Raw genomic sequence first — 26055 nt, 5'->3', positions numbered from 1 at the left:
TTGTATGAATACTTTGTTTTATTTAAATATTACCTACTACTAGTATTTTGTTGATTTTCAACCGCTTCCACTAATATTCTTCCAAGTGCTTTAATGAGTCTGGCCTTGAACCTTGACACTTTTGTGACGTCATCATAATGGGTCTTACTGAGGTCTCTCTCTATGTAATATTGAAACGTATTCCATAGCATTTCCCTGGCTCGTAGAAACTGTTCGGCTTGACTGAAAATAAGTTAACAAATTATTTTTAATATAAAGCTGTAATAAATATATTTAGCTTGATATAAAAAATTGCAAAGGTTTACTATTTGTGAAATAATTCCCTAACTGATGCCTAAACCCTTATGACAACTTTAATTTTGCGGGCTTAATAGTTTCCAATTATCATGATTCAGCGGTGAACGTCTATCGGTTGGTTGTGCCATAATGTTATAATATTTACAACCAGTAATACGAATATATTAAAATATATGTGCAATAAATTAAGAGCGGTAATAGGCTCTGTTAGTACTAAAAAGCAAAGATATTCCAATGCCAACCAAATCCAAGGTATATAACATGTGTATTCTCAAAATTCTCACTTATGGATGTCAAACCTGGGGATTGACGAAAGCTCACCAACAGAAGCTGAAAGTATGCAAACATAAAATGGAAAGGAGCATGTTGAATATTAAGCTGAAATACAAGTGGAGTATAAGGAAAATTAGGAAGGCCACAGGAGTAACGGATGTCCCCAGAAAGATCAAGAGACTAAAATGGCGCTGGACTGGCCATGTGGTTAGATCCTCGAAAGAAAAATGGACTAAAGAAATTATATCTTGGTATCAGAATAGCCAGAGACAGAGCACACTGGAGAATTCTAGAGGAGGTCTATGTCCAAGGACAGCCTGACTAAGCTGGTGTTACAAAACAAATTTTTTTAGGAATAAATATAACTTAATTAAATAATAGATTTAGTAACTAGTAGTTCATAAGCAAAAATTTATTTATATAGTCAGAGAATAAAGGCTATTTTTATTTTATTTTAATAGGCTCTGTTAGGACTTCGGCCTCCTACCCGGGACACACCTTTCTATATTTTCGGAGTTATGTTCGTTTTTAGAAATTCTTTTAGCTTTAATGGTAAATTTGGTGGAAAATATCGTGAGGAAACCTGCACGACTATGCTCAATAACGGCGTTGTTAAGCCTACCAACACGCTCTTGGCCAGAGTGGTTGATTGCAATCTAAGCCTTTCACATTTTGACCCGTGCCCCGAAATTTACAGTAGGTAATGGTTAGATACTAGATAGCAATGAAATGAAGATGCCATAGAAATTGTAATAATAAACTGATTAATGTAAATATATTATGTATGAAATAGAAAACAACTAATGTTTTCATACCTAGTAGGTACTTGAATTTTGAGCTTGTGTCTCGGTAGATGCATTTCAGTTACTTCTCCGTTGCTCCCATCCTGAAAAGGAGCCCACTTATAATAAAACTGTAAATGGAAAATTCTTGCACATTCAATATTTTTTTTGGAAAATTTTAAGCGGTGGAAGCTTAAATATCCATATACATTTCTAATTTTTAATTATTATTGTTTAACGATATTGGCACTATTTTCTTGCTGCAGAAAATGGTGATGGATGGAATGACAGTCTATAGCCAATACATATTTGAACATTTTATGTTCTAGTTATACCTACCGACAAGGAAGTGACGCTAAGCGGTTTAACGTTCCGATACGATGTCGCGTGGAAGCCGATTAGGGTAATGGTTAATGTAACTGTTATACTCTCTAACAGATCAGCTCGCTAGCATCTTAGACTGCATCATCACTTACCACCAGGTGAGTTTGCAGTCGAGGAATAACTTTTGGGTAAAAAAAATTGCGCCGCATTAGGCTGCGCCACATAACGTAACTGCAGACTTTAAAACCAAAAAAAACCGCAACAAAAGTGGCAAACCATAGTAGCCTAATCACGTAGCATAACGTCAGAACAGTTATCCGGTGAATTTCTCACCCTCGTCATTTGAAAGGTGCTGTCAGTTGAAGTGTGACAAAGCACCGTGTAACTATCGCAAGGTAATGGCACGTTCCTAATAAGTCCCTTAAAGTACGGTACATACCACAATGTCCTTTGAAATCTGTCCCATACAAAAAAGTAAAGCAGTATGAGGAGGTATCAGAGATGTCTTATAGACAACCAAAGCTCGCCGTTCTACGGAGTGATAACCGCCAAAGTAGGTTAACAGTTGCGTATTGTTTTTACGCTTCGTTAAACCATAGTTTACGCTCTCGCTTCCAATGTGAGCTCTGTCACCTTTGCTGAAAATAGTCAATATGTAAAATATTTAGCCAAAAATATTTTTTTACCTTTATTTAAATTTAGACATCTTTTTGTTAGGTTTTTGTGTGTAACATAATGAAAACGATGATGAAACCATACAAAAATATAGAGAACGTATTTTTATTATTTTATCTTTATTTTTTCTATTCATAAAAAACACTAGCATTCCGTTCCTCAAGCCAAGACAAATTAGATAAAAATTTTGTATACTGTCTTTTGTTATAGACCTTTTCGCTCGCGATAACGCGAGAGTTAACAGTGTCGCGATAGTAAATTCATATCTTCTTAAATAAGTATCAAAATATTCTATGTATATCCGATAACAGTACAGAAGAGCAAGAATAAGTTATACCAAAAAAAAAACTAATTCCAGACCGAGAGAAGATTGTTTCATACTAATCGACTTTCTGTAATATTACTTTATACCTAAATAGAAAAGAGAGTCCGTTAGAAGTTACGAAGTATCTTGTTTTTTTTTTTCCAAAGATCGGAGATAAGCAGAAATCCAGACTATGGAACAAAATTTTGCATAGATCTCCCGCTGGTCATAAGTCCAGCAGTGGACGTCCAACGTTCGAAGAAAAATATGATGTAAAATAACTGCCTCACCTAGTAAACAGATCGACGACAGTCATCAGTTTTCCCTTAGTCCTAACGTATTTCTTAGTGACCAGTAAAGCATTAGAACCAGACAGTAAAACAGCTGCTGTAAGTTCGTCTATCTCTGAGAAACGGTTCAGCTCCTCAACCTCAGTAGTTTGCTCTATTAGACCAGTTTTGAGAAGATGTTCCATATGGAGGTTAGATACGGCTGCAAGTTTAAAAAACAATGTATTGAAAGCGGTTCTTGTGATTTTTCCAGAGATGGCAGCACCGGCACGCCTAAAAAATTATAATCATTTCTATACAAGAGCGGAAAGTGTGGCATTTCTTCATAAGCGTCGGAATAGGAATTAGTGGAAATGATAATTCCGCCAGTGTATTAATTAAACGTTGTTTAATACAAGTCAATACAGATAAAAAAAATAAAACAACGAAAGGAAATCATGAAAAATAGCAGCATTTGAAGTAATTTTTGCAAATTTTAATCATAAAAGACGATGAATTTTAACTTGGGAGAGTAAGTTTCTTTTTTTTAATTGACATGGCAGGGCAACGGTTTCCATGCAGTCAGCCAATTCAATAAGAATAATAAAATTTAAGTTCTAAATAATTTTAATTGCGTTAAGTATGTTTTTTATTACACAATATATATAAAAAGGATGTATAAAAAGAATAAAATTATTTAAATTCTTTTCATGTTTTAATAATATTTATGCTCTAAAATAGTAATTTTAAACATTTTGGACAAACAACTCTATAACCCTCCTTCATGCATTTGTCAATAGATGGCGCTCTTTCGATACCATACAAACAGTAGTTAACGCGATCATATAAGTAATCGTAGTTATAAAAAATCACATTTGGCACTTTGATCTCCTCCTCGTATCAATACTTACACTTAACATAGCTGAGTCTATCTTTCCTCAATCTGTATTGCTCGCACCATTGGTCCACCCCTTCCCATCCCTTTTCCGCCACCCTCTGCTCGAACTCGTCTTGTATCCAGTGTAATGCCGCGTGGTCAGAAGTCGCGCTGAATTTTCGTTTTATTTCACGTACCTCTGTAATACCGAAATCAACACTAAGGGCCAGAAACACCCCAAGTCATTTTTCCTACTTTATACGATTTATATTTTAGGATATGATACGGGATCGTTTATAATCAAAATAATATTATAAAGGCGAATGTTTGTATGTTATTGTGTATGTTTGTTACTCCTTTATGTAGAGCACAAATTTGACTGAAATAGTAGAATAGTTATACTATGCCCTGGATATTACATTGTACACCTAGGCTTCTTTTTACCCCGGATCCATAGTTGCTGCGCGTTTACCGAAAACTTGAATTTCACGTTAATGTATGAAATACGATACGATAAAACGAAGTTTGCAAATATAACCTTGCTATAGTTTGCATGTTTCACAAAGAACATAAGAAACAGATTTTGAGACTACTAAAATTTTGAGACTTGTCAATTTAGTTTCCAGATTTGTGTACATTAAAATTGACATTTATTACAAATCTAATTTATTGACCCCCGACGCAAAACGACGGGATGTTATAAGTCTCTCTGAGGCCTCGTAGTTTCCGAACAGCTGAACCGATTTTGATTACAAAATCGGCCCAAAATGTAGCATTAAGCATTTTTTATAACTCACTCAATAAGGGTATCAAATGAAAGTGCTTGACTAGTACAATACTTTGAACAATAATAATTTTCGAATCTAAGATGGCCGCCACAAATTACGTATTTTTATTATATTAGTTAGGTTATTTAATTTAATTTAAATCCTAGTATTCTACTAATATTATAAATGTGAAAGTGTGGATGTTTGTTACACAAAACGGCTGAACGGATTTGGATGTAATTTGGCATGCATGTAGTCATGTAGTAAGAAGAAGAAGTAGGCTTTCCTTTTATCCCGGGAAATAAGAGTTTTGGCAAACGAAGTCGCAGGTATTAGTTAGTATTATATAACATTAGTACTTAGAAATGTTCATACCGTCCCTCCTATCAGCGGCATTTCTAAACAGTTCGACGTTATCGGAGCAGTGCGTGGCCACGTTAGCAGCGGCCACAACGCCGCCGACGAGCGCCGCGTTCAAAACGCAGCGTCCCAAACGCGGGTGTAATGTCATCATTGAGAGTAATACCCCTAGTCGGGTTAAACGTTCACTGGGTGTTAGAGCTCCTGAAATAGGTTTAACATTTAATAAAATGACGGCCATTTCGGTTGCTAAAAATAGTTATGGCGGATACTATTGACATAGAATATCAACCATCTTTGTTATCTGTCTAGTGTGTAAAATTCAATCATCAATCATTTCTGCAATCATTTCTTCCAATTCCGACCAAAGTTATGCTAGCACATTCTCTCTTTCTATCTATTCTCGATTATGCGGATGCAAGCTTTCTTAATCTGACCGAGGATCAGCTTAATAAACTTGAGCGTCTTCAAAATCTTGCTATTCGGTTCATATTTGGCCTTCGCAAATATGACCATGTTTCCGAATTTCGACAAAAACTCAAGTGGCTTCCTATTCGTCGTCGCCGGGATATGCATGTACTTTCTCTTCTGTACTGTGTGTTATTTCATCTAAATACTCCCTCGTATTTAAAAGAGAAGTTCACTTTTCTTGGTGAGCAATCTGGTGTAAGATCGTGCCGTGCGCTGACGCTGTGTATGCCTTATCATAGGACAAAATTTTATAAGCGTTGTGGAATTGTGGAATGCGCTTCCATTGAGCATACGACGATCCAAATCACTGGCGATATTTAAAAGAGCAGTTAAGGCTCATTATATTGTTAACGACTTTTAATAGTATGTATATACTTACTCATTTATTGTATGTTAAAGTATTTAATTATGTAAGTGTTGTTATTATATATATTAGTTTATTTTTATATTTATTTATTTATTATATTATTTACTTTTTATCTATTTGTGCACACTAGTTTATGTATTAGCATGTAGTTATTTGCATGTATGTATTTTAATATTTGTACCACCAGCAGTCTATTCTCCTCTTCTATTTTTTCCTAATTCTAAGGTTGCCTGGCAGAGATCGCTATTAAGCGATAAGGCCGCCTTTTGTATTACTACTTCTTTCGCTGTTTCTGTTTTTGTTATATTTTAAATGTTGTGGTATACAAATAAAGAGTTTAATAATAATAATAAAATTGCCAATGTCCTGAATTAGAATAATATAATTTGTCACTTCTATTGCTATTTCGGACGTTAAGATTTTTACGATTTGCAATTTCTGATGCGGTGAGACCGTAAGTAGTCAACTTGCAACATAAATGAAATAACTAAAGACAGAAGTTAATAAGGAACTTAATAAATTTTAAAGTTGTTTTTGATGGCATTTATTATTAATTTAAATCAAATATTATGGTCTATAGATCGATCTCGATCTATACAACTCAGAAATAAGGGAAAAAGGGACTTATACAATTTATACAGTTACCTAAATCTATCAAATCGTTTACGGCGAACCGAATCGCTTGCTTGCTGGGTGGCTCCGGTAATTCTGACAAGAAAACGTCCACCTTATCATCTGGTGCGTACGTCTTGCAATCCAATACAGTCTGTTCTAAAGGAATTCTGAAATAAATGGATATAAGTATGACAAATAACTGGATGCCAGGTAACTTATTTAAAATTATCAGTCAGTAGAATGTTGAAACTAATTTGAATTACTCTTGGATTCTGTTATTTTATTTTGAACAACTACATAGTGTAAAAAATAATGGATAGATCAGTAATTAACTGCGAAGCTGTTGTATACTGAAATTTCTTAAGGTTTTACCTTAATATCTCTGGTGTAGTGTGCGGAGCAAACTCATTTTCTTTTTCTTTGGTATACATTCTATAGCAATGACCTTGAAATAGAAACCAATTATTACAATAAGAATATAGTATATGTTATGATATCTGAGTACCTGTCTTTAGTGGTATCTTAGAAGATTTATAGTTAATTAAGTTTTATTTTGGTATGTAGGTAACTTTTGTTGTATTATGTACAAATAAACGTAATTTTGAACATTTTTTAAAAGCATATGGTATTAAAAATAAAATATCTAAAGTTGTTGCTGAAATCTAATGGTATTAACTAAAAGTAAAGAAAATTAAGTTCATTACGATTTCAAAAGTAAGTACAATTTCTTTCCCAGAAATGATTTTGTTTTGCGGAACATTAGGTATGTTATCTTTTTCCCAATACCGAATTAATTTTACACTAACGTTCAAAACGCTAGTAAAAGCAGGAGACAAAAAAATTATCCCACAAGTTGAACTCACAAGCATAATTTAGTTGTCCACCTGCCAAAGCACGGCAACAGGGGAAAGGAGAAGTTATCGGTGGACATATACCGTTTGTAATAATAAGTATATTATTTCCGCCTGTGAACCCATGGTCGGGGAGTAGATAAAAGTACGTTACGTACTATATTTTTTCCTTTTCTGAGACATATAATTTCTCTTTCTCTCGCAAAAATATTATAAAAAGATAAAAATAAAATTTGAAATTACTAGTTTTGTTAGCTGAATACACCGATAAGTTTGAATTTACTAAAAAAGAACAAACCTGGTTGCACTCTTCCCGCGCGGCCAGCTCTCTGCTTGGCACCTGCTTGTGATACCCAAACAGTTTCCAAACTCGCGGTACCTAATTATGAATAGATTAAATACATTACTAGCTAAATAAAATTCATAAAGAACTCACGACATCGTAACAGTTTGTACTGAATTTGAATTGATTCCACGGATTCATTCGTTTTCTGGGCGTCAAAGTCTCCGGAATGCTAACTTCTTATAAGTTAATTATCAAGGTCGGTTAAACTTAGTACATAGTTCCAAATCCATCTCTTTCAAGCAGGCCTAACATAAGTATTTTGAAAACGTCTTCGTTTGTAGTGACACCGGTTCGGAAGGCAGATTCTACCTAGTAGTAAGCTGGTAAGAAAAATTAATAGGAATGTCGGGCCTGATTTTGACGGGATTTTCAAAGAAGGCATTTTCAATCTTTTCTCGGAGGTTTGAGAAGATTATATGAATATCCCATATTTTTTAAAGTTGGGGTCGTTCGGGATGGTTGACAATCCGTAAGGATGAATAATGAAAAGAGGTGAAAGATTATACTTAGAGTACACATACGCATTTTAATTCCGGAAATCGACTCTTAAGTGGGTGAAATGGGATTTGGAAGGTTGTATGCCAATCCGTTTTTTTTTCAATGTTACGGACTTTGAGGCTAGAATGAAGATAAGAGATGAAAGATGGACAATTGTACTGTGAATAGGTAGCGGGCAAAAAACAAGAGATAATTTAGGTTGCATGCCTATGTTATTTGTACAATCTCACCAGTGCCGTCTCGTATTCTATTTTCTTTATGGGCCCCGCTGTCTATAACGTAGACCACGTCTGGTATTGTAATAGAGGTCTCAGCTATGTTTGTTGCCAGTACTATCTTGCGTACTCCAGGCGGCGGTTTTGAGAACATTTTTGTTTGCTCTGTGGTTGATAATCTAGAACAAGGTATTCCATACTTGAACAATGAGACTCGAAGTTAATTATTCTAACGCATTCTTTAGATCGAAAGTAGAATATTTCATCTCAGGTGCAGGTGTATATTAAACGGGTTCGCAGTCTTAGTCTTCAATATAGTACAACATATACCATTTTAAAAGTTTTCGAAATTGTTGATTAAAACTGAGTAAAATGGTGCTGTCCAAAAGTTAAGCTATATTTTTGTCGACCTCGCAGGTGCTGAGCGCTGTGGTCTGATAAGCGGAAAGTCCTGGATTCTGTCCTGATCTTTTTACAGGACGAAATGAACATAATTCAAAAGCAAAAGGAGTCCTTATCACTAACATTTAAAACCCATATTGAGGAGACTGTTTCAAGGGCTTACCGTCTATTAGGTTTTGTCATGAGAGTTGGAAGAGAATTTGAAAACTATAATACTCTTATACTTCTTTTCAATTCTTTGGTTAGACCATTATTGGAATATTGCTCTGTTGTTTGGAATCCGAGATACAATATTTATATTAATATGTTAGATAACTCGCAAAACAAATTGTCTAAGCACTTGAGGTATCGTTTTTCGGGATCCAGGCAGAATCCATTTACTTCAGACTGTCTGAAACCCCTCCAGGCTCGTCGACAGGTTCGTGATATTGTTTTTTTGTTTAAAATTTTAAGGAATGAAATTGATACTCCAAAACTACTTAGTAGAATTGGTTTTGTTTGTCCAAAAAATATTATATCTAGGCGAAAATCCCCTCCATTTTATTTGCCCTTAGTCAGATCAAAATACGCTCTTAATAGTTATATTTATAGAGCTACTCAAAGCTATAATAATAATTTCTCGGATTTAGATTTATTTAATCTTACTCTTGCTCAGTTAAAAAAACATCTTTATTCTAAATTCTAACTTCTAATTGTTCTACGTAAAAGTACTACTTATGCTTTCACATATCCACTTTGATGGATATTGTTAATAAGGGTCTTCCCTTATTTACATTATCTGTCAATAATATGTGTTTTATACATATTCTAAAGTTTCATAATTAAGTTATAAGTTTGCTGTCAATTTTAATGTATTCGTTAGATTTATTAGCGGCTACTTAATTGGTGTATGTGTTATTTTCTTTGTACTAATTTTAAGTATTAAGTATACTGTTTGGGCCTTAATAAAAAAAAAAAAAAAAAAACAGTGATCTGCCAAAGCCAAAAAAGCCAGTGATCTCTTTTAGGCTTTTGCCTGAAAGAGATCACTGGCTTTTTTGGCTTTTCCCTTTTGGAACATAAGCCAGTGAGACACTTGGGATCTACTTGATTAATTTATAATTTCTGAATTTTCTCTGGGCATCAGTTCCAGGGAGGCTTGGTTTGGCTAGTTACTATGTAGCATAGTAACCGATTAACACTGAAAACCGGCTAAAGAGCATGGGTGTAATGAAAAACCACGATTATTGATCGTCGCTTTGAGTAAAAGGTAACAAGGAAACGTACCTGGAATGGACAGGCAATACGATATGTTGAGCGGAATTTTTAAAACAAACGTCTAGTAACAGTTTTGTTTGCTTGATTTCCGCCCAACCTGGGAGGAACACCAGCATTGCCCCCTCTGATTGGCTTTTATCGACAGCTTTTATAACATCTACCACCTAAAGAAAGAGACACAGTCAAAAATTATATCCTCCTATTAAATCCCCTGACAAGGGATTTAATTAACGTGTCCACCTGCAAAATCAAGGGAACATGGAATAGGACAAGTTAACCCCCGTTTATTATTGCACATATATTATTTGGATATTATTTCCACTTGTGCGCCAGTGCTCTGAGAGTTGATAAAAGCTGTGGGAGAAGATAAATTTTAACCCTTTTCCCGGGGAGATAAGTCTCCTGCCAATGCAGTAGTGAAATAAAATCTATTTGATATCGCAAAAATACCAATTTCTTTACTTATAGTTTATGCAATTAAAACATCACTTTCTATATTTTGACGGCCGACTGGCGCAGTGCGCAGTGAACCTGCTTCCTGAGTCGTGGCCGTCGGTTCGATTCCCACAACTGGAAAATGTTTGTGTGATGAACATGAATGTTTTTCAGTGTCTGGGTGTTTATCTGTATATTATAAGTATTTCGGTGTATTATATTCATAACAATATTCATCAGCTGTCTTAGTACCCATAACACAAGCTACGCTTACTTTGGGGATAGGTGGCGATGTGTGTACTGTCGTAATACATTTATTTATTTATTATTTATGATGATGAAAAAAGATCATTAGGAAACCAGCTTGCCTGAGAGTTCTCCATAACGTTCTCAAAGGTGTGTGAAGTCCACCAATCCGCATACGGTCAGCGTGGCGGACTAAAGCCTATGCGCTTCTCATTTCGAGAGGTGTCCCTTAATAATGGGTTGATAATGATGATGATACTATTAATAAAGCAGAAGAGTATGTTTTTTATAACGCGTGAGTTTATTGAACTGAGATTAATTGACTACTTTTTTGCATTCAAAAACCCACTTTTTTTTAACCTTATGGCCGAATTAGCGCTACGACCATTAGGAGCTATCGCGGTGGGTGGGGTATATTGTCTAGAATAGCGGACGAAGGTTTTTATAAACGACCTTGAGTAAAAGGTATTTTATAGGTATGCAATAAAAAAATAAAAGATTCGCAGGAGTTTCCTGATGCAAAATGGAATGGTCGCTGGTTCGTAATTTCTTAGATTTGTCTATAATAATGAATCGCAATACGTTGCGACAATCTATAGGTTTTATTTTGTTACATTTTATTTAGATATATGGCCTTTACCTCTTGACAGATGATATGTGGTCTCCCATCTACTTTAGCAGAATTCTCTAAAGATAAAGGCAGTCGTACGTTTAGTTTCTTCTGAATTTCTTGCAAATGCGTGATATCTACTGGAAATGTTCTTCCCGGTACTTCTACAACGGGGCATTCGTCGAAATACCTAAAAGAGATACATAGATGTCACTTAAATGTTTTGTGATACTAACATCAGCAGGTTTTCGACGACCTTCTTAGGGCAGGACCTTCTTAGGTGGAGAGCTGTAAGGTCTCGGGTTTGACCTCCATCGAGGGCAATTTCTTCACGTAGGTAGGTTTGCAATTAAAAAAAACTCCAATCACTGAAATATTTGAAAATGTCCCCCAACTTCTCCAGGTTCCCTTCAGCAGATCTTGAAATGACGAAAATGGTCTGATGAAAATGGTACCACATGGGAAGGAAAGTATGCCATCTCAAATAAAAAAATATTTTTCCATAGTTTATAAATGTTTAATGTTTTATCAAAGTTTTGAGTTAACAAACAAAAAAAAAATACCGAATTGGATAATTCTCCTTTTTTGGAAGTCGTTTAAAAAAAAGAACCTATCAACATTCCTGTCCATTTCTATGCAAAGCCCTAACCAGAAAACTTTCAAAAAAGACAGTTTATTAATAGTGTGGGAAAATTTATTTTGCTTTACCTCGTAAAAACAGCAGTATCCAATGTAGCGCTCATAACAATTATCTTTAAATCTGGATTAATATCAAGGGCTCGCTTCAATAACAGTAAAGTGACATCTGTATTAACATCTCTTTCGTGCGCCTCATCAATGAAGACGTGTGTGCAACCTTCTAGACCTAGAAATGTTAAATCATTCTTTGAACAAAACGGATTAAATATCCAAATGAAATACACTTTATTCTATCAGATACTGCACGTATATACTTTCATTGCACACAGCAAGTAAGGTAGAATGTTAAGCAAAAAGTTATGTGCAAAAGCAAGTAAACTCTCTCAGAGAGCAAAAATGTATTTTACCTTAACTATAACATTATTACATTAACCTACTGACAACGACGTGTCGCTAAGCGATTCACTACCTGGTGCTACGGTGAGCGAGATTGCAGTTAAGGGCTAACTGGTAGTGTAATGAAAAAATAAAAAAAACTTTTCGGTAGAGAGAGAAGAAGTCAGCTATAGTCAAAATTTTATTATTATTTTTTTATTTTTTTTTGCGTACACGCACGTTTTTTTTAACAATGCTTTTAACTATAGTAAAAACGTTACTATTAAAAATACATAACTAAAAAAGTATTGTAATTAATTGTATTTTATTATTAACTTACCAGGATCGAGTTGTAGCCTACGCAATAAAACTCCGGATGTGCAATACAATATCGCACCGCCGGGTGGACGAGGTAATTTCGCATGAAGACGTACTTGGTAGCCAACAGATTCTCCCACCTGTATAATGAGAGCTATTGTACAATTTTTGTATAGTAATAATTGACGTACCAAGCAGATGGCTCGCTCGAAAATACCATAGCCTATAAACAGTGCAACAATTCGCATGGAGTGTAAGGAATGCCTCCTATAAAGTGCCACCCTGTGACCAGTGGCGTTCCAAGGGTCTTGAATTTGAGCAATACCAGTTAACTATAGGACTAATTTGACTCGTAATGACCTCTAAAAGTCACTGTAAATATCATTATATCAGATTAACGTAGTGTTTATATACTCATTGTCCATACATTATTCAGCAAAAGTTATAACATTGTTTATTTTATCAGCTATGGTGGATTTGAATTTATATGCTTTCAAGTATGAATTATTTTATGTATTGTATTTCGGAATCGTCGAGCAAAATTTAATAGAGATATTAATTTTAACGCAAGCCCGGCTTTTCGGCTTCTATGGTAGTACTGCCACTGCCTGTGACCATCAATTTGAGGCGTAGGGTGTTAACCCAAATATGTCCGTAATTATACCGGAAACACAGCAACGCTACTTGGCAGCAGAAATAAGCATGACGGGTAATACATTCACGGACGCGCACTGTCACAAAAATCTCTCTAACTATTTGTTAATTAATTAATTTATTGTATCGCATTAATTCTAGTAGCTGCTGCCTGCGATTTCATCTGCGTGGACTTCAGAATTGTTTCTAAAGCTTCGTTCGTTAACAATTTTTAATTCTACCACGGGAACTATTTGAAAGATCGGTATAGAGAGTACATGTCCTTTTCCATAGCATAGGTGACATGCATTCTAAGATATCTGCCCGCGGCTCGTGAACAATTTTCAATTCTCCCTCGGGAACTATTCAAGGAATCGGAATAAAAGGTAGCCTTTGTTCTTTTCCATGTCAAAGGCTACATGCATGCCAAATTTTATCCAAATCTGTTCAGCCGTTTTTGCGTGATCGAGTAACAAATATCTACACTTTCATATTTATAATATCAGTAGGATATAGTAAGGATTACGAACATCTTCACCTAGTTCGTCAGCTACCCTTTGGGCTAGACCTATAGCAGCTACTCTTCGCGGTTCAGACACTATGGCGGCAGTTTGAACACCACAGTGTCTGAGAATTGCTGCCGGAACACGCGTAGATTTGCCACACCCTGCCGCGCCTACTATAACGGCTACTCGAGACTTCTCGAGTGTCGAGGTTATCTGTTCGCTGAAATGATACAAAAAAAAATTGATCATTCGACAACATAAATAAAAATCTGGTCGGTATTCTTTTACGTTTGACAGCTGTTTCATTTCTTATGTGAAGTTGGAAGTAAAATTAAGAGTGTGATACAATGACAGTGTGTATGACGTTGCGGTTTTTGATGATTTCCAGGATTTGGCGAGTTCAGTTTAAATAAAAAAATATATTTTTATAAAAGTCTTTACCTTCCAGTATAGGAAATATCAGTTAAAATTTGTAATAAAAAAAGTTAAAACTAAATTCAAATACTCAGAAACATTTATATAATAATAATAATAAAGCCCTTTATTACTGAAAAAAACATGATTGTTAACAAAAAAACATAAATATTCAAACTATTATTTAAAACACAATCTTCCTTATGACTATTTTTCTTAACATATTATTTATATTTGACAGTTTCGCAGTTCAGTACGCCCTTTGGACGAAGGCCTCCTCCATTTTTTTCCATGCATCTCTATCACGCGCCAGTCTTTGCCATGTTGCTCCCATCATTTTGACAAAATCATCGCTCCACCTAATTCTCTGCCGTCCTCTAGATCGCTTCCCTTCTCTCGGATACCATTCTGTAACTCTTTTTGCCCACCTGTCTTGCTTTTGCCTGCACACATGTCCCGCCCATTTCCATTATAGTTTTCGGATTTTTACTTTAACATCTGTTATGTTCGTTTCTTTTCTTAGTGATTCATTTCTTATTTTGTCTAACCGTTTAACATGTAACATACTACGTTCCATCGAGCGCTGACAAATTGCTAATTTTTGTTCTAACTTTTGCGTTAAAGCCCAAGTCTGGCTTCCGTAGGTTAATATAGGAAGTATGCACATATCGAAAACTTTTTGTTTGTATTTCAGAAACATTTACCAACATTTATATAATTTTTTGTTCCATCCCATAATTATATTAACTAAGAAGAACTTTTTTGTTTATTTTTATATTATATCTATCAAGGAAATTTTACTTAAACTTGCAGATCGCCTTTAAGTTAGATATAAGGTAAAGAATAACGCATATTTTACAGAGTTGTGAAAGAACTACATAGATTATTTATTAATAGAGTTCTATCCACTTAATTTAACAGCAGTAAGCACTTTAAATAAAATTGAGTCTAAAAAAGTAGGTAGGTACAGTTATTTTTCCCCGTTTTCGTTTTAAGGCACACCCATGGAATGTATGAACTACATTCAAATTCAATCAAATTCAAGGCCATGCGCTAAGTCTAGTTTTCCGCTCGGAGGTAACTTGAATAGGTGATTAACATTTTCTTGTTTCGTAGAAGGATAAAGGTAAAAAAAAAATACAATAGAAACCTATTCGCATAACGCTGTCAACTTGCGAGTAATGACGTTACGGCAGATCATTTCTACCAGGGAATAACCCTCATCACCCGTATTAAAAAATGTTAGGGTTGCTTATTGTTTGCATTTAGTTAGATTAATGTAATCATGTGATAATTATTTTAGACCTAATGGGATTGTTAGCAATATAGATTTGAACGCATGTAATCGTTAAATTGTCATCTCATTTGACGAAAATAAAACAAATATTTAATTTTCAAACGTTTGGCAAAATTATGAATCATATTCTCATATTAAAGACTGGTTCTAATACTGATTCTATAAATAACTCATATGAAGAAATAAATACCGGACATAATTTCGTTTAATAAAATAACATCATTCGTGCAACAAAAAATACTAGTCAATTATATTATTATAGGTAGAATAATAATTGAGGCAAATTCGAATGATACGAATTTCCCAATCTTTTAATTTTTCAGATTCTTTACTATCCTACAGCATTGAATAGTTGAGACATACATTTTGTGGTCCTAAGTTTAGCAACGGAGACATTATAATACCAACTGAGGCTCTGGTTCTTTAAAAAAAATTAAACCTAATTAGAGAAGAGTAGTTTTCGAGTATCGAACTCTGTACTGACAAAGTAAAATGGACTTAATACCACTAACTTAGAGTCGTAAATCCTGTACCTCAGTGGCGTGCATAGAGGGTATGCACAGGGTATGCAGATGATATAAAATAAAGAAAATCTCCAGTAAGACTCATAGAAAACTTAAGGATTGGCATTGTAAGAGTTATAAAAAGCCTACCCTTAAGTATTTATAACTCTTACTGGAGATTTTCTTCATTTTATATCATCTGCATACCCTGTACATACCCTCTATGCACGCCACTGCTGTACCTACTTCTGATTTTTGTTTTACAAACGTTCTGTCAAAAGTCCGAGCTAAAGAATCGTGTGAGAATTTACAGAACAAGATCCATTTTACTCCGATGTTTAAATATTTCCATACTCGAAAACGATTATTCGATTGCGAGTGAGCAAATCTTGTAGGTACTAAGTACCCCTCTTCTGCCCGTGGTTGTGCTACAAGGAGAGGCGATCTCTGTGCTACTACTCTACTGCGATCACCAACGCGTCTACCCAGCGTGATGATTATAGACAAACCCGTCATGTTGAGAGAGACCTTTAGTCCAGCAATGGAATGTTATTATATAGGCTATTGATGTGACCTATTTACTTCCCTGTAATAATATGGTGCCCAACAGTAGTGAACCCGTTTTCGAATTTCGAGACACTGAGTAATTACTACAAATATGTAGTTAATATGAACTTTTGAAAAGACACATAACCTACCAACCCTATGAAATATGTAAATTCACAGAAACTTTAATGGGAAATCCATACACGATTGACGACTGTTCGCCGAAGACCATGAAAATGTGTGTCGTGGAATAAGTTAATATTTAATTTCATGCCGTTCAATCTGCAAGGTGGACGTGAGTGAGATCACGATTAAGATGGGCGTAAATTCTGGCATTTTTGGTTTGCACAATTAAAAAAAACAGGCAAAGTAAGTCAGGTTTGCGCATTTAGGAAAATTTTAATATCCCATTTGTTTGGATAGTCCTATTTAGTTATTATGGGCATTTTCTAAGATAGTACTTACTCCTAAGGACTTCAATGGGGTTTTGCAAGTTGCAACAGTATTATTATTGAGAACTCTTTTACGGAATTGTTATAGGATTACTATGATGTCTGTCTGACTGTCCGTCCTTTTTTAAGACCATATTCATCACGTGTTTTCTCAGAAACGCGTTAAAATACCAAGTCTATTAAACCAAATATTTAAGTCTATATTTTCTTTGTGATAATTTTGAAACTAAATAAAAAGCTAACACGAAATCAACGTATCGACTTAAAACATCCGCGTATGGGATTGTAGTTATATACACGAACGTTTAGAGACGAACATAGGATGCTTTGTTAATTAGGAAAACAAGCGACCCACGCTTTAAAGAAAACCGAGACAAATGGTCGGCTAGTTGTAATAGCTATATAAAACTTCAGCTGGTCTTAACCACAAAGTGACGTAAACGCAAAACGTCAATCTACGCATTCCTCGTCATATAGTTCACTTTCGATTTCGTACAAGTGAAACCAAGAAACACAGCATGATTTCTCAACGAAAGTTGAAAGAGACGCGTTTGACGTCATGTGACGTCAAAACGGCGCAACACTACAGACGTCATCTTGCATCGAAAGTAAAACACTGTCGATTTTCTTACGCTCTTACTTTCAATGATAGAAGACTTTTCAATATAAGTTTCACTGTTCAGTTTGGAAGGCGTCGACTTAAGCATTCCTTTCTGTAGTAAGACGAAGCTACTGGCAAATAGGTACTGTACCATGCCAATGGTAATCATTTGTATGCCAGCAACTTCATCTGCGTAGTATTCCTGATATTTCGGAATACTAAGAATTTTTGCGTCGTTATCACTCAAAAATTCTATATAAGGATCTAACTTGAAAAATGACAGGCAATAATAAAAACCTTCTTGCCCGATTTAAACTCCGCTAGGGTGCTCTAGAAAAATTATAATCAAAAATTCTTATTTCAAGATTTAGGCGTTGGGTTTGTCGGTTGTCTGTCGATCACTAAGGACTAAGTTTTTTATAGATAGATACGATCGTTAGTATGAATTTTGAAACTGTCATTACAATTTTGCAGCAGTGGTTAAAATGAGTTTTTTATTTAACAATTTGTCGTAAGCATCCTTACTTGAGTCACAGGAAAACCTCAATAATTTTGTACATTATACTAATTTATAAATGCATGCAATATTCAATTTAATTATGTTTATTTGATTGCATTAAAATAACATAAATTATTGGAATTTCTTGACTTGAAAATAACATCGTCAAGTCGGTACACACAAATACACCATCTTTGAACAAAAAAATTGAAGAAATGGATCTTTGGTTTATATTTAGCACTAGGCTCAGCAATGCATAACAAAAGTAGAAGCTGGAAGCGTAGATGCAGATTACAAAAGGCGAAACTATATTAACTTTCACGCAGTTTCTAAATAACTGGGTCAGTATGCTCCCAAACGATGGATTGAGGTCGCGAAGCGCTCTCGCATGCCGAATTAACTTTCGAACGACGTTTAGCTATACGATATTACTGATTTCATTTTTCAACTGTTTGAATTGCATTGGTAGTTTTCGTGTTAGCCATGATATAACGAGAAATGCGGTAAATTTATTGGGTCTAGAAAGCGACATTTATTTATAAGCGATTTTCGAAAACAGTAACGGCTTTTATTTTAATGAGTAGGGATAGTGTGGTTTTTGTCAATCTTTTAATATAACAAGATTTTTTTAAAATTAAATAATAGTCAAGTGAAATCGTGGATTAATCTTACTCCGTCGATTTTTTTGCTCCTTTTATTCTGCTTTATATTCCGAAAGTAAATTAGTGTATTATATCAGCGTTAGAAAAAAGGTTAAGAAATAATTATTAATAACATTCAGAATAAGAAAAATCAACAGGTATTTTGGTAATAACAGGAGGTCAATTATGTGACACAGTTTCGTTCGAAGGTTATAAATGTACCCTCATTGCTCTTATCCTGACCCTGAACTTGTTCGGTAAACGGGTCGCAACCTACAATAGTGACCTTGGCAATAGGCGCCCCCGATACGATTGACCTCGCCTCCTTTATAAACGGGAACGGGGTATGTAGGTTACCCATTGTAGGTCACAGTGACCGGGGACTGGTAATTTTGTGTTACTAGTACACACGGTTCGAGTGCGAAATTTTCAGGGTCACAGATAATACCGGCCTCACTTTAATTTACGGTCACTACCTATGTAATCTGATTTAATACTATTCTACATTATACACTTATATAAATAAATACTACAAAAAATAATAGACAAAATAACGTTTTATTCTTGTCTGACCTGTCCTGACACACTGACACCTGTCAGTGTGTCAGGTGTGGAATTTTGTGTTTGTATTATTATATTTTTTATTTTTCGTATGGATTTAAGGTAATTCAAAAAACGTTTTTATATTTTTTTCATCCGTCAAGTGTCAGTTTACGAGTAACCTAAGCTCGTTAGAGGCGCCTAACGTCGTTAGACATTACATAGGAGTTCCAGAAACGTTTTTTCCTCTAGGAATCGCCAAAATCATTAGGCATCTGATTAAGGTGTTCCTAGGATTGTTCCTAGGTTTAGTGGAAACGGGCATATGTGTCCTGTATATTCCATAAAAATCCAATTAGTAATTTTGGCATGAAGATCATTTATTTGAAGATTGATCTATTCCACATGAACTGGTATAAAGAGATTCCTATAGTCCATAAACTGTCTTAATGCAAGATATGACGTCAGTATTGCTCACTCATTAACGTCACTTCACTTCGGCAAATTTTAAATCTGCATAATTTATATATCTTCTACCTGCTGCCCGCGACTTCGTCTGCGTTTGATTTTGTTTTTGATGTGGCATTAAATTTAGTTTCAGTTCTAAAAAAGCCTTAAATGAGGGGTTTGCTGCTGTCCGCTGAGGAGTTCTGTCCTCTATCTCCGACCACAGTTTGGGTAAAATTAAACACATATTATAACCTCTATAGTACAAAAATAATTATTTAAATCGGTTATAATTTGTCGGAGTTATGGTGTAAAATCGTCAAACACTCATCCCCTCTCCCAAAGGAACCGAGCTTAATGTCGGTATAAAAAGAATCCTATATTACTTCTAACACTTCCAAGTGTACAAAGTTTCATAAGGATCGGTTTAGTAGTTTTCGCGTGAAAGCGTAACAAACAAACATACATTCACATTTATAACATTAGTAGGGATAAGCGCAGCGTTGGTCGACCCCCAACGAGGTGGACGGACGACACTAAGCGCGTCGCAGGTAGCCGCTGGATCCAAGCGGCACAGAACCGTTGAAAATTGGAATTGGAATTTGGAAATCCCTACAAAAGACCTTTGTCCAGCAGTGCACGTCTATCGGTTGATATGATGATGATGATATCAATGCATATCAATAGGTATTAAACCTATTAGTCAGCTTTGTTTTGGCGGGACCAAAAAACGAAAAAAAAACTTAAATATTGTCAATTTCTAGACCGCTACTTCTTCGACCCGTTGGCGGTGAAGACAACTGGGGTGGGGGCACTAAGGTTTCATCCGGGAGATTGGGGGACGTTTACGGGAAAGGTGCTATGATCCCCACTCTGGGGACTACCTGGCCCAATAGGTTGTCTATCGCTATGCAGCGCGGCTATGCTGTTAGTTTGATGGACACTTTTCCGGCAGTAACCAAGGGATCTTTTAGGCGAATAATATTAGGCGTTACTTTAGAAATTCCCTGAAGCAGAAGAATCTGAACGTACACTCAGATCTTAGCTATTTTTCATTTTAAATTTAACGTCTCCTGCCCACGTGCGATCTTTTTTCACAGGTTTACCACCTCTCAGAGTTGGCGCACAGGTAGAAACAATATCCAAATAATATACCTAAGTGTAATAATAAACAGGGGTAACCTTCCCCTATTTCCGTTCCCGCAAGCATTTGGACACTTTAATGGTATCCCTTGTCAGGGGATATAATTATTGTCTCCTGCCTGTGCTAGCCCTGCTGAGGATGCTCTGGTATCGGAGCAAAACGTGCGTAGAGAGTAGATACATTGCAGAAGATATATTTGACGTGGAGTATAAGGATTGAAGAAATTATAAATTACACCGTACAGATTCTCCTGCTTTTCGTGGAGCATAGAAAAATGGTTGGCTAGAGACGTGACGATATGACACTCGTTGCTTGGAGGCTAGGAAGGTTGTTTGTTCGGGATGCTACTTGTGTTGATGCCCTTGCTGCATGCCACATTCAGTCGACCTAATCAATGGTGGGTACGGCTGCTACCAGTGCCGAGCAGGCCAAGAGGTCCAAATATGAAACCTTGATAGCAGTTTCATTTTGTACCTTTTGGAGAATATACTTTAAGCCGTGGTGACCGGGGGTTCGAGCTCTTTTTGAAGGAAAACATCGTGAGGAAACGAGCATCCCTCAGAGTTCTCCATAATGTTCTCAAAGGTGTATGAAGTCCACCAATCCGCACTGGGCCAGCGTGGTGTACTACAGCCTTAACCCAAGACCCCTGCCCTGTAGTGGGTCAGTGATGGGTTTATATGATTACCACAGTCAGTTTACTGCAGGTCGGTGATGGGTTGATATGATTACCACAGTCAGTTTACTGCAGTTGAATGATATAATTGGACTTTATTTTGATTGGTATTTCGTTAGGATATTTCAAAGTACTTACGCGTACTGGTCTATAGGCAGAGGCGTGAGTTTCTCGTCGTACTCGCTAAAAGTCTGTTGAAGCATTCGCTCACGCCGCATTATAAGTGATGGCGATCCTCGTATTATTTGCTTGCCGAATATAGGATGCATTTTAGATTGATGATCTGTGATAAACACGTAAAGTATTAAATTATTTGTTTGAAAGAAGCAGGTGTTACTTTGTTTGAATCTATGATATACTTTTCTTAAATATAGTTCGACGTGTACATACCACGATAATATTTTCGGATTTGTCGATATTGCGACCCAGTCGCATGGATCGTGGTCACGACGGGACTCGATATTATCGTGGTATGTACCCGATGAACTATATTTACGAAATTTTGATTACCTTAGTTAAGTTGATTAAAGTTGATTAAAAATCTATGATATACTCTTTTTGAGGACCCGTATCTCAAAAGGAAAAGCGGTAGCCTTAGCAGGATCACTATTTATTTATTTATTTTACATGTTGTTAGTACGCCAGGGCCACTTACACTAACTAGATAGAACTACATAATGTATGGATAATAAACAAGTGGATGAAAGATGACATATAACATTATAAAAGACAAGATATTAATATAGTGTACTATAGTGATACACTGCAAATATTTAAGTAAAGGTCGTTCAATATTCTCAGAGTACCTCAACAATTCACGGGACACTAGAATTTTTATTTTATAATAAAAATAAAATACAAATCACAAATATAAAAATCATTTTTTGTCAGTCAACTCAACTTTCCTGTGTTCCGGTACTCTCAATGAGTACAAGAAGTTGGCTCACTTTATACTTATTACACACATCCACTCCACTCTAAGTGTTGTAGGTAAAAAAATCTTAATATTAATTACCGTGAGTATCCTCGAGTTTGTTGGATCCATTTTCTACCATATCATCTGTATAATCTGTAAGCAATTTCTTATATAAAAAGTTGTAGAAATGTAGGCAGTATCAAGTATGTAGTTAGATTCCCAACACTGTCTATAATTATTTACCCTGATCATCAATTGTTGAATCTTTAGTTAAAATTGATTCAGAATTCACATTCATTAATTTCTGCTTTGCTTCTCTAAAAGTTGCCTCATACAGGTTTTCTGAAACAAATTATATAATTTTTTTTATTGAGATATCATTCAATTAACAAAAGTTTTAAAATGTAAAAACAAAGAGTATTATTACTATATTACTATGTAAATAAAAATGTATACAATCTTTATTTTGTTTATAGTAATAATTGACGGATCAAGCAGATAGCCCTACTAATGCTTAGTGAAAAAGATCACTGATAAACAGAGCAAGCAACACTTTGCAGGACATGCAAGGAACACATCCTAAACAGTGCCGCCCCGTACCAATAACTTGAGGTGTAGGTGTTAAGCCCCAGGTGCCTGTAATTACAACTGTAATGAAGCTGTGTTACTTGGGTTTGGGTTACCAGTAGCCAAATAAGGCGTCTGAGCGGAACACAGCAATACTGCTTGGCAGCCGAATTAAAAGTGGTGGTAGTGCTTCCCTCCACACCAATACTAATACCTACAGCACCACTAGCATCTATATATCTATCTCCAGGATCTTTTGTGCTCGCCCCGTCCTTGTATCCCCCCTCACCCTAAATAGCTTCAAAAATCCACTCTTAGAGTTTGATTGAAGCTTTTAGGTAGGAGGCACAGTAATCCTCTGGTTGTGGATAGGCCACTCCCAAGAGGTCCAACCGCTTTCTAGCCAATCCGTCGCATTCACAAAGCAAATGTTCCATGGACTCAACGTCCTTGTTGCAAGCCCTACATGTAGGGTCATCAAATATGCTCATTTTGAGCAGCATGGAAAGTGTCATGTTATGGCCGCTATGGCGTATCTTGCCTGTCTCCTACTCAGTCTGTTAATCTTGTTTGGAAAACAAGCTCCAATTGCGCCCAAGAATGTCTTGGAGTGCTTTAGACTTAAACCACTAGCATAGTCAGAAGACTAAATTATATCCCCTGACAAGGTATAATATTAAAGCATCTAGTTTTACACCTGTTAAAGCATAGCAACTGGGAACGGTGAAGTCTACCCCAATTTATTATTACAAGTATCTTATAGGATAATATTTCCACTGGAGAAACATGCATTATCACTTGTTTTGTGAACGTTGAAACACATCACCATTGTATATCATTGTATGCCTAACATGTCCGCATCATTTTCTTTAACCAAGTGAAATACAACTCACTTATTTCTGTCTCATAGTCATTCCATATTCTATTAATTCTATCCACAGAATTGTCACTTAAACTTATGTGCAAAGGTATATTTAGAGTACTGCGCAAATCCTGCACCACATCTTTGTCATGTACTGGTGTACCTTTGTCATCAATTCTACCATTCTTGTAAAGCCATTGTAGAGCTTGGGTAGCTGCTTTTTCTGCAGCCAGTCTTTTTGATACAGCTGTACTGAAAATGTAAAATAGCAAAGCATAAATATAATTGCAGGATGCTGGTGTGGCCTAAACAAAGTTCAACTCTATTTGTTCTAACTTGGCTTTAATGTAAACAATCTTTTAATTAGTTTTTAGTGAAAAGTATATTTTAAAAATGATGTTTAAACAAAAAAAGATAATTTTTCTCTATGTGTTACTTATGTATGTATTTTTTTAATATAAATAGTAGGAGTTTCTACTATTGCTTTTCACTAAAAGTAATGAAAATACTGTTTAAAGTATATCTAAAAAATTGATCAGTTAATCAAGCTTTGTGGAATGACTTAAATTGGTTACTGGTTGCTTCACTTATAATTTATCTCTGCTTCATGGTTGTAGCCTTATAACTAAGTTAGCAATATAACATATTGTATCATATTATCCATTCCATGTATTTATTAACATTAATGAAAAATATTGTGAAAAACCTGTATGCCTGAGAGATTTTCATTAAGTTTTCATAGGTGCATGAAGTTGCTCAAATCACACTTGCCAGTGTGGTGGACTATGGTATAAACACTTGTCATTTCAGGGAAAAATTCAAATTAATCTATCATGTTCACGGGAAACATTGTGAACAGTAGATTAATACTTCCTAATTTAAAGACCTCCTAATTTAATTTTAAGATTTTAGATAATAAAATTTGATCTACAGAATACTATTTTTTTTTTTTTTTTTATAATTTTTATTAGTGTTTTTACCTACACTTGGAGGAATTATAAATTTTATAAATTTAAAATGCATATAAAAAAACCGCGATTGCCTGAGAGTCGCAGGTTTAAATGCTGTTGGTTCCGAAATTTTTTATATGCATTTTAAATTTATAAAAACTATTATTTTAACCTATAATATTGTTATGTATGAGGACAAACTACTACCCCTTCTAATTACCTTTCAAACTTTGCTTTTTCAGGCCAAACAAAAGAGTATGTGCAGGTCCAGTCATTTGGTACCGGTTTCCTCTTACTACCCTTTGGGGAAACCACAGTTTGTTTATAATATATGTCAAACGCTTTTTGACCACTCTTTGCTGCAAGCTCATTTAATGTCACTCGGGGTTGTTTAAAAATTTCATTTACATTTGTTACATCTGGAATAGAATAAATATATTTATTTTATGTACTCTGATTAAAATTAAAAGTTATTTTAGTGTTGAGGTGTGAAGAGGACGACAAAAAAGCTACTAAGATTTTTTTGTATCCACTAATCTTTTGAGACGCTACGCAGCCCACCATGTGTTATTGCCCACCCTTGTTATTCTATACACCCCATTGAGTACTGTATATATGTTGGCTATATAGCAAATGAAAGCTTGTATGGCAAAGAATAATCAGAAGGTAATATAATCAGTGATAGATGTTAATTAATGCAGTATTATTGACTAAATTTTTAAATATTCAGTAGTTTAAAATACCTCTTTTAATCTCACTATTTTCTTTGACAAATATATCACCTAATAATCCTTTGGAAATCCATTTTCTGTGTTGCAAGAATACTGAGTATGTTGTAGTTTGCAAAAACTTTGCCTGTAATTCAAAGCTATATTTGGGTATCTTGTTACATGATTCTATGCACTTTGTACCTGAAATTAAAGAAAATAAATCTCTTTAGCCATTAGAAGTACGTACGTAAGTTTGTTTTTCGGTATAACATTGAATAAATTAATTTAAAAAACTTACCACTGAAATTTCTCGTATTAAAGTTCGGTTTGTAATACCTTTCATTAACTACGAGGTAAATTTTTTTACGGTGATATAACCGTCCCATTAAATATTTTAGAAGCATTTTTATTAATTATTGTATGCTATTGGAAATTTAAACATAACCTCAAATTGATATAAACACGTATTTTCATAAATAATTTTCCAATAACTTTTCTATACAACCTAAATATGATTTGAAGTTTTCAACTTATTTTCTTTTTATAAAATAATTTAAAATGCTGTAGTTATCATTTGA

General features: G+C 35.1%; 1 protein-coding gene across 2 annotated transcripts; it reads right to left on the bottom strand.

Annotated features, from left to right (window-relative positions):
* LOC120627860 (ATP-dependent RNA helicase DHX30-like) lies at positions 1-26055 on the bottom strand. Of its 2 annotated transcripts, none has more exons than XM_039896010.1 (22): positions 25776-26055; positions 25511-25678; positions 24988-25186; positions 23849-24069; positions 22632-22730; positions 22488-22541; positions 21611-21755; positions 13737-13932; positions 12596-12713; positions 11950-12106; positions 11272-11431; positions 9960-10114; positions 8307-8470; positions 7531-7611; positions 6754-6826; positions 6412-6548; positions 4944-5132; positions 3836-4000; positions 2946-3147; positions 2116-2314; positions 1386-1456; positions 1-222 (listed from the first exon to the last, which is right to left on the bottom strand). In XM_039896010.1, exons 1-22 carry the CDS (start codon positions 25879-25881, stop codon positions 30-32), a joined length of 3252 nt encoding a protein of 1083 aa, XP_039751944.1. In that variant the 5' UTR covers positions 25882-26055; the 3' UTR covers positions 1-29. The 2 variants fall into 2 exon arrangements, with proteins under 2 accessions (XP_039751944.1, XP_039752008.1); XM_039896074.1 differs by having other exon boundaries at positions 25550-25678.

The sequence above is a fragment of the Pararge aegeria genome, chromosome 1, assembly GCF_905163445.1.
Source record: "Pararge aegeria chromosome 1, ilParAegt1.1, whole genome shotgun sequence".
In the NCBI taxonomy this organism is placed as follows: domain Eukaryota; kingdom Metazoa; phylum Arthropoda; class Insecta; order Lepidoptera; family Nymphalidae; genus Pararge; species Pararge aegeria.
The sequence above is the reverse complement of the archived record's forward strand: the minus strand, read 5'-3'. Positions and strand labels throughout refer to the sequence as shown.